Below are 16050 nucleotides of genomic sequence, written 5' to 3' on the forward strand. Positions count from 1 at the left end.
TTCCTGAGCAGCCAAAAAGGGTCATCGTTAGCCACATGCGTGGCTCACAAGATAAGGGGTGTGTGGAGTGTGGTTTGGGGGGGTTGAAGGGGGATGGGTTGGAGGGAGGGTTTGGGGTTGCTTGGGGACTTGGGGGTGTGGATGGTCCCTCGGGGAGGGTGGGGTGCATTGGTGTTACTCACTCGTGCTGCCTGATGTAGGTAGTTGACCTTTTTTTGGCACTGGAGGTCAGTCCTCCTGGTCACACGCGCCGAGTTCACAACTGCTGCCACCTCATCCCAGGCAGCACGGGCTGGCCTATTGCTCACCCTCTGGGACTCTCGGGGGAACAGGACATCCCCCCCTGGCCTCCATTGCGTCTATGATCCTCCCCAGGTTAGCGTCCCTGAAACTTGGGGCTGGTCTCCTCGGCGCCATTGTTGCGAGCTGGCTGAGGTTGGCTGAGCAAGTGCAGCTTAAGTGCTGCTCGACCTTGTTAGATGGGGGCAGGCGAACGCGGTCCTGCCGAATCAGGTGGTGAGCCTTCATTTGCGGTGTGAAGCCCGTGAGGCCTCGTTAAGTGGACCAATTAATGTTGAATTGCGTTGTCGGCCTCACTGGGATGTGCGCCAGGAAGCTCGCGGCAATTGCCACTCGCTATCACACATAGAACATTTTCTGGAGAATCGTACCCTGTATCACATTAGGATTGAGAAATAAACAGAGAAAGTACAGAGAGGATGAATTAAAATGAGTGAATGCGATGTCAAATCGGGTAGAGAGGGAAATATAAAGAGAGAGAAAGAAAGATTTAATTAATAGAGAGACATATCGGAAACGTTTTTTAATTGCACATTTTTAAATCGCTTGACACAATTCAAAGAACAAAGAACAAACAAAAGTACAGCACAGGAACAGGCCCTTCGGCCCTCCAAGCCTGTGCCGACCATGCTGCCCGTCTAAACTAAAATCTTCACAATCTGAAGGAATGAGACTCCATGCTAAAAATGGTTTACTTTCTGGGCAAGGGAGGTTGACTGGGAGTCATTAATTGCTGTTAAGTCTTAAAGGGTAATTATGTTGTCAATTACACACTTAATTTTCCATCGTGAATTTACTAAGCAATGAATGTGCAAATTCAGCATATTTATGAAAATCTCTTCGAGGTTAAGGGGAAGTGCCATTTTTGTGTAACAAACAGTGGTGAGGAGCAAATTGCCCAGCAACTTGGGCAATTCACATTTCACGTGGTGAATTTTTCTTGCCACAAGTTGCTGGCTGATATGCCCACTAAAAACTGTGTGTTATTCAGGCACCATTTTATGTTTTCAGCAAATTCTGATCAACATATTTTGGTAACTTGCTTTGCCATCATTATCTGCTCTAAGTATAATTGCATAGATATATTTTCATTATCCAAAACAGTTATAATTATAATACTTTCCTCACACACCGTTTTACTTTTTTATATCAGCATTATTAGCACAGGGCTAAATCGCTGGCTTTGAAAGCAGACCAAGGCAGGCCAGCAGCACGGTTCGATTCCCGGAATGTGGCGGCTAGGGGCTTTTCACAGTAACTTCATTTGAAGCCTACTTGTGACAATAAGTGATTTTCATTTCATCATATTGGTTATATCAGCAAAAATCAACTTTAGAGAAATGAAGTAAAACCTTTTTAGTACTCATAAAATATTCAAAAGCTCTCTGAATAAAGGGTTTTGTTAAATTGAAAATTTAAACAGTCAATCTGTTTTTCAAATTCCATAAATGCTTGCTATAAGTCTTTTGTTAGGACAGTTGTAGTAAGCTTTATGCATTCTTTTTATGAACTTGACAGCAAATTAATTTAGTTCATGTCCTGTTAACAATGTGTATTACTATTGTACTGTTCTTTGTCTTTTCTCACATGTTTCTTTTAAAATATTGTCCACCTCTAAGGTAAAGGACATATTCCATTTTCTATTTCAAAAGCCAGAAGCCATTTTTAGAAAAGATGAATTACCAAGAATGAGAACTGCAAGTCCTCATTGTAAAGGCTGGCATGTATAATGGCAGCTAATGACAGAACCTGATCATTCATCATCCTCAACTGGTGCTTCCCACCAAACATGCAGCATTCTGTACTTTTTTTCAGGAAGAAATGTAAGGACCATCACAGAAACAGACAACTAGCACAGAAGGACTCACTTTTTTATTCTTTCGTAAAGGCAAGCAACTTCATCCAGGCCATTCTGGACAGCTACACCCACTTCCTGGATAGCAGTCAATTTATCCAACAGGCTTTTCCTTTCATTTTCCTGACAGAAAAGAAAAAGAAAAACATAAATCACGCACTTTATTGTATTGGGATGCACCTCAATCCACTGCCTCAAAAGGCAGTCAATCCACCTACCTTGCACATCTTTGGATTGTGGGGGCGAAACCCATGCAAACACGGGGAGAATGTGCAAACTCCACACAGACAGTTACCCAGAGCCAGGATCGAACCTGGGACCTCGGCGCCGTGAGACTGCAGTGCTACCACTGCGCCACCATGCTGCCCTTAAATGGGACAGAATCTTAACTACCTGAGCAATGTCCACTTTCAGAGGAAAAAATGTTTATTTCCATCTCAAGAATAAAATTAAGTTAAAAGACTTAATTCAGGAGTTTAATCTTTAGTTACTTTACATGACAGGCTTCATAATTTTTTTTTGTGTGCTTATTAAGGTGAAGCACCAAACATCACCCAAAGTAATCGAGTGTCAACCATAGAGCTTGAGGAAGAGACAGCAAATTTAGAATTGTGCAACACCCACAACACCCACACTTCACCCCACCACAACTCATTGCAATATGCATTGTGAATCTGGGGAAAAGTACTCTTCAAATGTTTATACTGATATGGTGCATTCTGGCTAATTTTATATGTTTCTTTCAGCTGATGGTCTTTTAATCCTAATGAGGAAAGATGACTGAAATTTTCTTTAGCCAAGTTCAGCATACTAACCAGATATTAATTTTATCAAAACTACCTGTACATTTACATTATCCCCTTCTTAGAGACATTTCCCCTTGTTTGCGGGGGGGGATAGGGGTGGTTTATAGTTTGCACGTCTCCGAACCCCGCGCCGGGCCGGAGAAACGGAGCAACCGCGCCACAACGGCGGCGCGCGATTCTCCGAGGTGCGGAGAATCGGCGCCATTTGCGCCGGCACGTTTGGTGCGGCGCTGGCCGCGGGCCACTGGAATCGGCGGGGCCGCCGATTCTCTGGCCCGAATGGACCGCGCGGCCGCTCCGACACGACAGAGTCCCGCCGGTGCCGTTCACCCCTGGTCGCTGCTGGCGGGAACTCTATGGGAACGCTCGGGGGGCGGCCTATGGGGGGGGGGTGGAGGACGGCTCCTTCACCGGGAAGGGCCTCCGAAGGGGTCTGGCCCGCGATCGGGGCCCACCGATCGGCGGGCCGGCCTCTCTGTTGGCAGGCCTCCTTTCCTCCGCCGGCAATGTTATAGCCCTGCGCCATTGTTGTGCGGGGCGGCCTGGGGGAGGACAGCCACTGCGCATGCGCTAGTTGGCGCCTGCCCAACTGTGCATGCGCGGGACCCAAGGCCCTGCGTCTTTTAAGCGGCGCCGGATCTCCGACGCCACGCCGAGGCCCCGCCCCCGCAAATCGCGCCACACCCTGCCAGCCCCACGGAGGCCCCAGAATAGGGGTCTGGAAAAGGGTGCTGACACCGGAGTAAAACACTCCGTTTTTTACTCCGGCGTCGGCACTCAAGACTCCCGTTGGGAGAATCTTGCCCCATGCGCCCTTTGGGATTATTTATATTAGACTTGAATGTATGGAAAAAGTGTATAAACTCAATGGAACTATCAAACTGTGATGGGAACTGTCAAGGCATGTAAATTTCCTGACCATTAATTAAATAAACACAGTTATGAGCTATATCATTTTAGGATTTGTGCTGCATGACAGATCCCATAATTTGGGCGAGATTCTCCGACCCCCCGCCGGGTCGTAGAATCGCTGGGGGCTTCGTAAATCCCGCCCCCGCCGGTTGCCGAAGTCTCCGGCACTGGAGATTCGGCGGGGGCGGGTATCGTGCCGTGCTGGTTGGCGGGCCCCCCCGCTCGATTCTCCAGCCCGGATGGGCCGAAGTCCCGCCGCTAAAATGCCTGTCCCGCCGGCGTAAATTAAACCACCTACCTTACCGGCGGGACAAGGCGGCGCGGGCGGGCTCCGGGGTCCTGGGGGGGCACGGGGTGATCTGGCCCTAGGGGGTGCCCCCACAATGGCCTGGCCCGCGATCGGGGCCCACTGATCCGCGGGCGGGCCTGTGCCGTGGGGGCAGTCTTTCCCTTCCGCCTCCGCCACGGTCTCCACCATGGCGGAGGTGGAGGAGACTCCCTCCACTGCGCATGCGCGGGAATGCCGTCAGCGGCCGCTAACGCTCCCGCGCATGCGCCGCCCGGAGATGTCATTTCCGCGCTAGCTGGCGGGGCACCAAATGCCTTTTCCGCCAGCTGGCGGGGCGGAAATTCGTCCGGCACCGACCTAGCCCCTCAATGTTGGGGCTCGGCCCCCAAAGATGCGGAGCATTCCGCACCTTTGGGGCGGCGCGATGCCCGTCTGATTTGCGCCGTTTTGGGCGCCAGTCGGCGGACATCGCGCCGTTTCCGGAGAATTTTGCCCCTTATCATTTTCATAGTTAGATGCTTGTCAGTTAAAGTTTGATCGATAGCTTCAAGTGGTTTTAAATGTTTTAAAGTAGATCTCTGAATACAAATGCTTGTTTTTGTAAGGGACTAAGCAGTTGAATTAATGCAAATGCAGTGAATAAGTTTTTAACGGATGAGAGTTTTTTAAAACAGTGAAATCAGACATAAATACTTGGAGCATTATTATTATTATTATTTTTTTTTAATAATATTTTATTGAAAATTTTTGGTCAACCAACACAGTACATTGTGCATCCTTTACACAACATTATAACAATACAGATAATAATGACCTTTTTTTTATTTAAACAAGAACAAAAGAAAACAACAACAAATAAATAAATATTAAATAACAAAAAATAAAAACTAGCCCTAATTGGCAACTGCCTTGTCTCAGGCCACACCCCCCCCCCCCCACCCCCCAAGTCCTGGGCTGCTGCTGCTGCCTTCTTTGTTCTCCCCTATCTATCTTTCCGCAAGATATTCGACGAACGGTTGCCACCGCCTAGTAAACCCTTGAGCCGACCCCCTTAGGACGAACTTAATCCGCTCTAACTTTATGAACCCCGCCATATCATTTATCCAGGTCTCCACCCCCGGGGGCTTGGCTTCTTTCCACATTAGCAATATTCTGCGCCGGGCTACTAGGGACGCAAAGGCCAAAACATCGGCCTCTTTCGCCTCCTGCACTCCCGGCTCTTGTGCAACCCCAAATATAGCCAACCCCCAGCTTGGTTCGACCCGGACTCCTACTACTTTCGAAAGCACCTTTGTCACCCCCATCCAAAACCCCTGTAGTGCCGGGCATGACCAAAACATATGGGTATGATTCGCTGGGCTTCTCGAGCACCTCGCACACCTATCCTCCACCCCAAAAAATTTACTGAGCCGTGTTCCAGTCATATGTGCCCTGTGTAATACCTTAAACTGAATCAGGCTTAGCCTGGCGCACGAGGACGACGAGTTTACCCTGTTTAGGGCATCTGCCCACATCCCCTCCTCAATCTCCTCCCCTAGCTCTTCTTCCCATTTCCCTTTTAGTTCGTCCATCATAGTCTCCCCTTCGTCTCTCATTTCCCTATATATATCCGACACCTTACCGTCCCCCACCCATTTCTTTGAGATGACTCTGTCCTGCACCTCTTGTGTCGGGAGCTGCGGGAATTCCCTCACCTGCTGCCTCGCAAAAGCCCTCAATTGCATATACCTGAATGCATTCCCTTGGGGCAACCCATATTTCTCGGTCAGCGCTCCCAGACTCGCAAACTTCCCATCCACAAATAGATCTTTCAATTGCGTTATACCTGCTCTTTGCCACATTCCATATCCCCCATCCATTCCCCCCGGGGCAAACCTATGGTTGTTTCTTATCGGGGACCCCCCCAGTGCTCCGGTCTTTCCCCTATGTCGTCTCCACTGTCCCCAAATCTTCAGTGTAGCTACCACCACCGGACTCGTGGTATAGTTCCTTGGTGAGAACGGCAATGGGGCTGTCACCATAGCCTGCAGGCTGGTCCCCCTACAGGACGCCCTCTCTAATCTCTTCCACGCCGCTCCTTCCTCCTCTCCCATCCACTTACTCACCATTGAAATATTAGCGGCCCAATAATACTCACTTAGGCTCGGTAGTGCCAGCCCCCCCCTATCCCTACTACGCTGTAAGAATCCCTTCCTCACTCTCGGAGTCTTCCCGGCCCAAACAAAACCCATAATACTCTTTTCTATCCTTTTGAAAAAAGCCTTCGTGATCACCACCGGGAGACACTGAAACACAAAAAGGAATCTCGGGAGGACCACCATCTTAACTGCCTGCACCCTCCCTGCCATTGACAATGCTACCATGTCCCATCTCTTGAAATCTTCCTCCATCTGTTCCACCAACCGCGTCAAATTTAGCCTGTGCAATGTGCCCCAATTCTTAGCTATCTGGATCCCCAGGTAACGAAAGTCTCTTGTTACCTTCCTCAACGGTAGGTCTTCTATTTCTCTACTCTGCTCCCCTGGATGCACCACAAACAACTCACTCTTTCCCATGTTCAATTTATACCCTGAAAAATCCCCAAACTCCCCAAGTATCCGCATTATTTCTGGCATCCCCTCCGCTGGATCCGCCACATATAGTAGCAGATCATCCGCATATAAAGATACCCGGTGTTCTTCTCCTCCCCTAAGTATTCCTCTCCATCCCTTGGAACCTCTCAGCGCTATCGCCAGGGGCTCAATCGCCAGTGCAAACAGTAATGGGGACAGAGGACATCCCTGCCTTGTCCCTCTATGGAGCCGAAAATATGCCGATCCCCGTCCATTCGTGACCATACTCGCCACTGGGGCCCTATACAACAGCTGCACCCATCTAACATACCCCTCTCCGAACCCAAATCTCCTCAACACCTCCCACAGATAATCCCACTCCACTCTATCAAATGCTTTCTCGGCATCCATCGCCACTACTATCTCCGTTTCACCCTCTGGTGGGGCCATCATCATTACCCCTAACAACCTCCGTATATTCGTGTTCAGCTGTCTCCCCTTCACAAACCCAGTTTGGTCCTCATGAACCACCCCCGGGACACATTCCTCTATTCTCATTGCCATTACCTTGGCCAAGACCTTGGCATCTACATTGAGGAGGGAGATTGGTCTGTAGGACCCGCATTGTAGAGGATCCTTTTCCTTCTTTAAAAGAAGCGATATCGTTGCTTCTGACATAGTCGGGGGCAGTTGTCCCCTTTCCTTTGCCTCGTTGAAGGTCCTCGTCAGTAGCGGGGCGAGCAAGTCCAAATATTTTCTGTAAAATTCAACTGGGAATCCGTCCGGTCCCGGGGCCTTTCCCGTCTGCATGTTCCTAATTCCTTTCACCACTTCTTCTACCGTGATCTGTGCTCCCAATCCCATCCTTTCCTGCTCTTCCACCTTGGGAATTTCCAGCCGATCCAAAAACTCCATCATTCTCTCCCTCCCATCCGGGGGTTGAGCTTCATACAATTTTTTATAAAATGTCTTAAACACTTCATTCACTCTCTCCGCTCCCCGCTCCGTCTCTCCATCTTCGTCTCTCACCCCCCCTATTTCCCTCGCTGCTCCCCTTTTCCTCAATTGGTGTGCCAGCAATCTGCTCGCCTTCTCTCCATATTCATACTGTACACCCTGCGCCTTCCTCCATTGTGCCTCTGCAGTGCCTGTGGTCAGCAAGTCAAATTCCACATGCAGCCTTTGCCTTTCCCTATACAGTCCCTCCTCCGGTGCTTCCGCATACTGTCTGTCCACCCTCAAAAGTTCTTGCAACAACCGCTCCCGTTCCTTACTCTCCTGCTTCCCTTTATGTGTCCTTATTGATATCAGCTCCCCCCTAACCACCGCCTTCAACGCCTCCCAGACCACTCCCACCTGAACCTCCCCATTGTCATTGAGTTCCAAGTACTTTTCAATGCATCCCCTCACCCTTAAGCACACCCCCTCATCCGCCATTAGTCCCATATCCATTCTCCAGGGTGGACGCCCTCTTGTTTCCTCCCCTATCTCCAAGTCTACCCAGTGTGGGGCATGATCCGAAATGGCTATAGCCGTATATTCCGTTCCCCTCACCCTCGGGATCAATGCCCTACCCAACACAAAAAAGTCTATGCGTGAATAGACTTTATGGACACAGGAGAAAAACGAGAACTCCTTACTCCTAGGTCTACTGAATCTCCACGGGTCCACCCCTCCCATCTGCTCCATAAAATCCTTAAGCACCTTGGCTGCTGCCGGCCTCCTACCAGTCCTGGACTTCGACCTATCCAGCCTTGGTTCCAACACCGTGTTAAAGTCTCCCCCCATTATCAGCTTTCCGGTCTCTAGGTCTGGGATGCGTCCTAGCATTCGCCTCATAAAATTGGCATCGTCCCAATTCGGGGCATACACGTTTACCAACACCACCATCTCTCCCTGTAATTTGCCACTCACCATCACGTATCTGCCCCCGTTATCCGCCACTATAGTCTTTGCCTCGAACATTACCCGCTTCCCCACTAATATAGCCACACCCCTGTTTTTCGCATCCAGCCCCGAATGGAACACCTGCCCTACCCATCCTTTGCGCAACCTAACCTGATCTATCAGTTTCAGGTGCGTTTCCTGTAACATGACCACATCTGCTTTAAGTTTCTTAAGGTGTGCGAGTACTCGTGCCCTCTTTATCGGCCCGTTAAGCCCCCTCACGTTCCACGTGATCAGCCGAGTTGGGGGGCTTCCCACCCCCCCCCCTTGCCGGTTAGCCATCATCTTTTTTCAGCTTCTCGCCCAGTTCCCACGCGGCTGTATTTCTCCCAGACGGTGCCCCCCCGCCCATCCTTTCCCGCACCCACTCCCCCCTTTCCCCAGCAGCAGCAACCCAGTAATTCCCCCCTCCCCCCTCCCCCGCTAGACCCCCCGCTAGCGTAATTACTCCCCCCATGTTGCTCCCAGAAGTCAGCAAACTCTGGCTGACCTCGGCTTCACCCCGTGATCACGGCTCGCCCCGTGCGGCGCCCCCTCCTTCCTGCTTCTCTATTCCCGCCATAATTATCATAGCGCGGGAACCAAGCCCGCGCCTCTCCCTCGGCCCCGCCTCCCATGGCCAACGCCCCATCTCCTCTCCCTCCCCACCTCCCCCCATCACCACCTGTGGGAGAAAGAAAAGTTACCATACCGCAGGATTAATCATACAATCCCTCTTCGCCCCCCCCCCCCCCCACTCGTCCCACCACTTTGTCCAAACGTTCATTTTCGGAGTCCAATCATTCCAATTTTTCTTCTACAATAAAAGTCCACGCTTCATCCGCCGTCTCAAAGTAGTGGTGCCTCCCTTGATATGTGACCCACAGTCTTGCCGGTTGCAGCATTCCAAACTTTATCTTTTTTTTATGAAGTACCGCTTTGGCCCGATTAAAGCTCGCCCTCCTTCTCGCCACCTCCGCACTCCAATCTTGATAGACGCGGATCACCGCGTTCTCCCATTTACTACACCGAGTTTTCTTCGCCCATCTAAGGACCATTTCTCTATCCTTAAAACGGAGAAATCTCACCACTATGGCTCTGGAAGCTTCTCCTGCTCTCGGTCCTCGCACCATAACTCGGTATGCTCCCTCCACCTCCAACGGACCCGTCGGGGCCTCCACTCCCATTAACGAGTGCAGCATCGTGCTCACATATGCCCCGACGTCCGCCCCCTCCACACCTTCAGGAAGGCCAAGAATCCTCAAGTTGTTCCTCCTTGCGTTATTTTCCAGTGCCTCCAACCTCTCCACAGATCGTTTCTGGTGTGCCTCCTGTATCTCCGACTTCACCACCAGGCCCTGTATGTCGTTTTCATTCTCTGCTGCTTTCGCCTTCACGACCCGAAGCTCCTGCTCCTGGGTCTTTTGTTCCTCTTTCAGCCCTTCAATCGCCTGTAATATCGGGGCCAACAACTCTTTCTTCATTTCCTTTTTTATCTCCTCCACGCAGCGTTTCAAAAACTCTTGTTGTTCAGGGCCCCATATGAAACTGCCACCTTCCGACGCCATCTTGGTTTCTGCTTGCCTTCCTTGCCGTTGTTCCAAAGGATCCGCTGCAATCCGGCCACTTTCCTCTCCTTTTTCCATCCGTGTCCAGGGGGAACACCCTTCTGGTTTACCGCACGGTGTTTTCAGCCGTTAAAATTGCCGTTGGGGCTCCTATCAAGAGCCCAAAAGTCCGTTTCACAGGGAGCTGCCGAAACGTGCGACTCAGCTGGTCATCGCCGCACCCGGAAGTCGAGCATTATTTTATTTAATCTCAACTTAGTTCCTAATGTCTGTCCATGGTGGATACTGGATGTGTTAGCATGGAATGTGTAAGGGCAAAGGATGGTGGGTGGGGAACTCTACGTTAGCATCGGGGCTATAATGGGCCATGCTGGTAGACACTGGAGCATAAGTTGTCATGAAGGCTTTGAAAGGCCATGGACTGGAGGTACAAAGAGGGGCATAAATTGGTATGAAGGGTTACTGAACTGGGTAGAAGGCCTAGGTTAGCATGGAGGCTGTGAGGCGCCATGGGGACTGGGTAAAGGGGCATGAGGTGGCATGATGGGGCATGAGGAGTGTTTGGGATGAAGGCTGGAGGAGTGATTTTTGTTTTATTGTTTTTTTAAACAGCTGTGATGAAGTCCTGGAGTACCGAGGTGAGCCTTACACACAGCGTGTCTCAGCATCCCGCAGCCCTTGTGTCTGCCTCCAGGCTCTTTCTGGGGCGGCTCTTGTTCACACCGACTCTCCGTGGCACTTTCTCCTGAGTTGTGTTTGTGGAGCCGGGAACTTTCCTGTCTCTCCCTCCTGATTCAGGAGCAAAACCTCAGGCCGTAGTGGAGAGCTCATGTGCTATGTGCTCACACCCACCAGGAATTAGGTTGAATTCCCAAACTTTACAACTCCCTGTAGGAGATGCTGTTCTTTAAAGACAGCTGCAGTATCAATTTGTTGAAGTACCACCACCCTGTACCACATCAGATAGATCCTGGGCTGGATTCTCCGGCCTCCCAGCTACATGTTTCCCACTGGTGGTGGGATTCTCTGTTCCCACTGCTGTCAATGGGCATTCCCATCGAAATCACCCCACGCTGTTGGGAAACCCACGGTGGTGGTGCTCAGCCACAGGATCAGAGAATCCCACTGCCAGAAAACAGCCAGAGAATTCCGGCCCATATCTTCATGCCAGTGGTCACTGAATCATGAGTTCTCCAACGCAGCTACGTATTCATCAGTAATCGTTAAACAGACGACTGCCCCTTGTGGCCAAAACTCTCACACAGATGTATTCTGAGAAACAAGGAAGCCATATAAATGGGAAGTGTCTCAAAATGCAGATGTCTCAAAAATACAAGAAGAACAGCTGACATTCACTATTGTAATATTTGATGAATTTCACATGATCTGCTATGAAGGGATTTGAAATGTTTCCTTGAGTGTGAGGTTGAAATATGTCCCATAAAATGACCTTTAACTTTAGTATTTATGGTAACACCAGCAGCAATTGGAATGGGCAGAATTTTCCATTTTGGTATTACATCCTGTGGCGGGGTTGGGAACTGTGAGCCACGGAGGCCAGTGGGAATTTGCGCTGAATCGTGTGATGCTGGCCAAATTAATTGTGTAGTCGGGGTTTTCCCGATGCTTCACGTGGTGGTGGGGGGGTTACATGGTGCATGTCTCGCTGTTATATCGGGACACCATATTTAAAAGGTGGCCAGACATCAACTTACCCACTGCTGAAGGAGGAGATGACCTGCCAATCACAGGGAGCTCCATCTCCAAATTTAATAATAATAATAATCACTTATTGTCACAAGTAGGCTTCAATGAAGTTACTGTGAAAAGCCCCGTGCTGCTGGTCTTGTTCTGCATTACAAGCCAGCTGTCTTAGTGGTGCATACGAAGAGGCTCCCTCGGGTCCTCGGTGTTACTGGTCTGCGGGAAGTCGGAATCGGACTCGGTTTGGGGGTAGGTAACTGCTTGTTGCATGGTTCTTCGGAGGTTTATTTCATTTCCTGGTTCAATTTGAGGCATTGTGCTGTCATTCCAGGTGAAGGAAGGTTGTTTTACAGCTTTCAAAGATGTTTTCTTTGATTTGGGATGTTTCTCCTTTAAATGGGCGTGGTCCGGGGCCTCTGACGTCATGACGCGCATGACGTAGCACGTCGGAGGTGTTTGCACATGCGCAGATTGCGGTTCCTTTACTGATGGCCGTTTTCGTGATTGCACATGCGCGGCGTCGTGCAACTGCGCAAGTGCAGTCCCTTCAGAAAGATGGCCGCCGACCAAAATAGTTCTCTGCTCCGGGATTTCGGCCTCGAGGTGAGTACTGGCGCTTCTCATACCTTTCCTTGCTGGTTGGAGTGTGTTTTCCTCACAGTATTTGCCGAATTTGTCGAGGACTGCCTGGAAGTCGCTCCTGTTTTGCCCCTTGGAGAACTTGAATTTTTAAAAGATTTCTTCTGCTCTGGCACCGGAGATGGTGAGGAGAAGCTCTGTTTTTTCAGGATTGGCCAGGTCTTCTAGTTCGGCTGCCAGCAGGAAGATTTAAAAGTTTTGCCGGAATGCCCGCCAGTTTTCGCGGAGATCGCCGTGGCACTGGAGCTGCTGCGGAACCCGGATCTTGAACAACTTGCCTGGGTATCGTTGCTGGTTGTCACTGTACGCTGAGGTGCCGGCGATGCGGAGCGGCGGCGGCGGGTTGATGTTCTCCATACTTCAGGATGCCGGAATGCTGATTAGTTGCAGGTGGGTCTCGGAAGTGCTAGTATGCAACCACCCCTTGGTACCATGATGTGTTGGGTGTTCTGGATCACAAACAGGTCACCAACACTGGAAGTGGAGCAACTCTATTTTATTATAAGGTTAACTATATTAACATACTTGAACTGTGGGTAAATGCAATACCAGCTTTAACTGTTGACCCTTGCCTAGTCTTAACCAGGTGATGCACTCAGCACATGGTGAATGTCTGTGTTTCAGGCTGTGAGCTCTGTGCTCCGAGCTGGCTGCTACTAGAATGAGCGGGAACTCTCCTGTCCCCTGTCTTTATAGTGCTTGTGCTCTCACTGGTAATTGGCAGCGGTGTTGGGTATGCTGATTGGTCCCACTGCATGTCCATCAGTGTGTGTGTGTGTGTCTGCACCATGATATACTGGTGTATATTATGACATTCACAACCTGTTCTTCTCTCTTTGTGCAGGTAATGTTGAGGCACAACAGGAGAGAGAGAAAGACAGAGACACAGAGAAAGAGAAGATGGGAGGGGCCTGGTATGAATTCAAAAACCTCATTGCCTTCGAGGGGTGGGCAACCTAGCTGGCAGGGGAGGAACTAGACTGAGTTTGTGCCAATGGAGAGATTGGAAGGCAGCCTCCACGCAGTAAGGATTCATGCATAATGAAGTCACATAGAAACCTAAGGGTCATGCGCTCCTCCATGGTAGAGGCAGTTCACGCAGTCACTCACTCTGTCCTCCCTCAGTTATAGGTGCCAGCAGGGCGTGAGCAAGGGAACAAGAGAAGACCCTGTTAACAGCAGTTCCTCCAGCCCACAGAGGACTGAGTACATTGAGGAGGAGGGAGAAAGTGAATCTGTAGAGGCGGCACAGCAGTCATGTGCGCCCTGCACCAGTGCCGAGGCACACACCTCGGTGAGCACTTGATGTAATTCAGGCCTCCGGTCTCCAAAGGATGCCTGCCGTGATCATCCAAGGTAACAGGGAAAATTAGGCAGCAGGCTGTCTCCAACCTTCAGTAATGTCAGGGGAGCACCTAGAAGAAGTGGAGATCAAGAAGTTTTGATTTAATGTATTTGCATGTGTGCACTATGACTGGTAATGTTATGACATTTTTGTAAAAAGTGTACAGTTGCACTTTCATAAAGTCTTATGTGGTTTATTTGTGTTTTGCAGTCCTCAAGTCTATGTCCCCGCTCCAACCATCTTCAGAAGGACACCCCAGGTTGGGTTTATATCCCATGGAACTATCTATGGGCAGTGAGGCAAAGGACCCTTGCAAGCTATGTACAAGACATTTCTCATGGATTCTGAACCTTTGTCCTTCACATGTTAATCTATCCCAATGCCCTGGCATTATAAGTACTACATTCTGGGAACCCCCTTCTATTGTCCAGTTGAAATAACCTGCATCTCCACCCATTCCCACTACTCAACTCCCATGTAGCTTCTCAAAATCTCCATCATGAGGCTCTGCACAGTTTTGAGCAGCCATGGTTGTTGTTACCTTCAACATAAATTCCAATACCTTTAACCCTCCCCCCATGCCCCACATCATCCTCCCATAACAACTGAGGTGCAACATTTGACTTTCCCATGGTTACACATCGACCTGCTCCCATTACCCTCTATCCTATCTCCCCTACCTTCCCAAGGAGACCATGCCTGTGATAGTAGATTTGCTCTGCCTCATTCTGTTAAGCCCCAGAATCCACTTCTCCTTCCATATCCCCTTCAACAACCCTCAGCCCTCAGTGCCTCTTTACTCACTATCACCGAAACCTCACCCTCATCCTCCCACCTTATCGGCTCCCATTGTCCTTTTTAACACATACCACCCTTCCCTATCATCAATCCCCCTCCTATCCTCCAGGACCCATCAGTTCACATCACAGATCCCTATTTCTGAACTCTTTTCCCCTCTTTCTCCCCATGCTCATTCACACCTCCACACAAACCAACCCCCACCTGCCCACACCGCACCACAACCCTTCCCACTCTTCCACTCCCTACCACCTCACCCATTCCCCGACCCCCGCAGCATCTTTCTCTTTCCCCTACCATCATCAACCTCGCCCCTCCACACTTGCCCCACCTCTTCATTCCTCTCCCCCCTATGAATCCCCCTGTCCAGTACAGACCATCGACACCCAACAGCCTCCAGCAGCTTGAAAATCCACCTCCTGGAAGAAATTGCTGTGAGAAAATCCACGTGGTTGATGCTCCATCCACCCACCGCTGCAGGGTCTATGGTCGCGCGTGGCGTCCAACTTTCAATCACTGCAAGCTGCCCCAGACCTTATTCCAGGTACGTCATGACATCTCAAGATCATGTTGGTCCGGTTGTGCTCTGAAATCCCCGCTGATGGCACGGATGTTCGGATTGGTGAGGAGGGCGAAAGAAATTCCAGTCAGGCCTTCGTCTGCACTCCTTTAATGGGATGCAAAACGGTTTTCTGCTGGACTCTGGCAGGAATGGAGGCCCATCATGACAGGCGGGAGTGTATGTTCCCACTATCATTTCACGCTGGTGAGAAACCAATGGACGTGAGTCAGAGGACTCAAGTTAAAGTCCGTTGAATGGTGCATTTAGTGCGCTGTTTCTCAGTGGCTGCAGCACGGAGAAAACCTCGCTATCCAATGGCACTTTGCCATTTTTTCTGGCGTGAGGAGATTCTCCCTGCCGAGGCCACACAGAGTTGAAAGGCTCCTCGCAGTTTGGGGCATTATTTTCTCCGGCAGCTATGATATTCCCCCCCAACTTCCAAGCCTACTCTGCTCTTTTAACGTCCCTTACACCCCCCCGCAACCTTGGGCAGGCCTCCGGAATTCACCCTCCCCGCATCAACCAGGCAAGCCCCCCCTCGACCTGATCCCTGGCACTGTCAATCTGGCACCTGGGCATCCTGGCACTTCCAGCAAAGAACACTGGCAGTGCCAGGTTGGCACTTCTAGGGTGCCCAGGTAGCACTGTCAAGGTGCCAGGCTGGTAGTTCCAAGTTTCCCAGGTGCCAGGGTGCCACCCTGCCCTGTCCTCGACCACCCATGGTGCCCTGGCGAGATCCCCAGGTGCGGACGGTATGTCTCGGGCACCGGGTATTTGAATGAGCCATAAGTCTC

At 50.4% G+C, this 16050-nt stretch overlaps 1 protein-coding gene across 5 annotated transcripts in view; it reads right to left on the bottom strand.

Annotated features, from left to right (window-relative positions):
• Positions 1–16050, bottom strand: part of mctp1a (multiple C2 domains, transmembrane 1a) — a 1185582-nt gene that overhangs the window by 72922 nt on the left and 1096610 nt on the right. For all 5 annotated transcript variants that reach the window (XM_072516301.1, XM_072516303.1, XM_072516302.1 and 2 more), the window contains one exon: positions 2169–2278. In XM_072516301.1, the coding sequence (XP_072372402.1) occupies positions 2169–2278 (110 nt within the window). The remainder of the gene's footprint in view (positions 1–2168; positions 2279–16050) is intronic.

The sequence above is a fragment of the Scyliorhinus torazame genome, chromosome 9 (assembly GCF_047496885.1).
Source record: "Scyliorhinus torazame isolate Kashiwa2021f chromosome 9, sScyTor2.1, whole genome shotgun sequence".
NCBI lineage: Eukaryota > Metazoa > Chordata > Chondrichthyes > Carcharhiniformes > Scyliorhinidae > Scyliorhinus > Scyliorhinus torazame.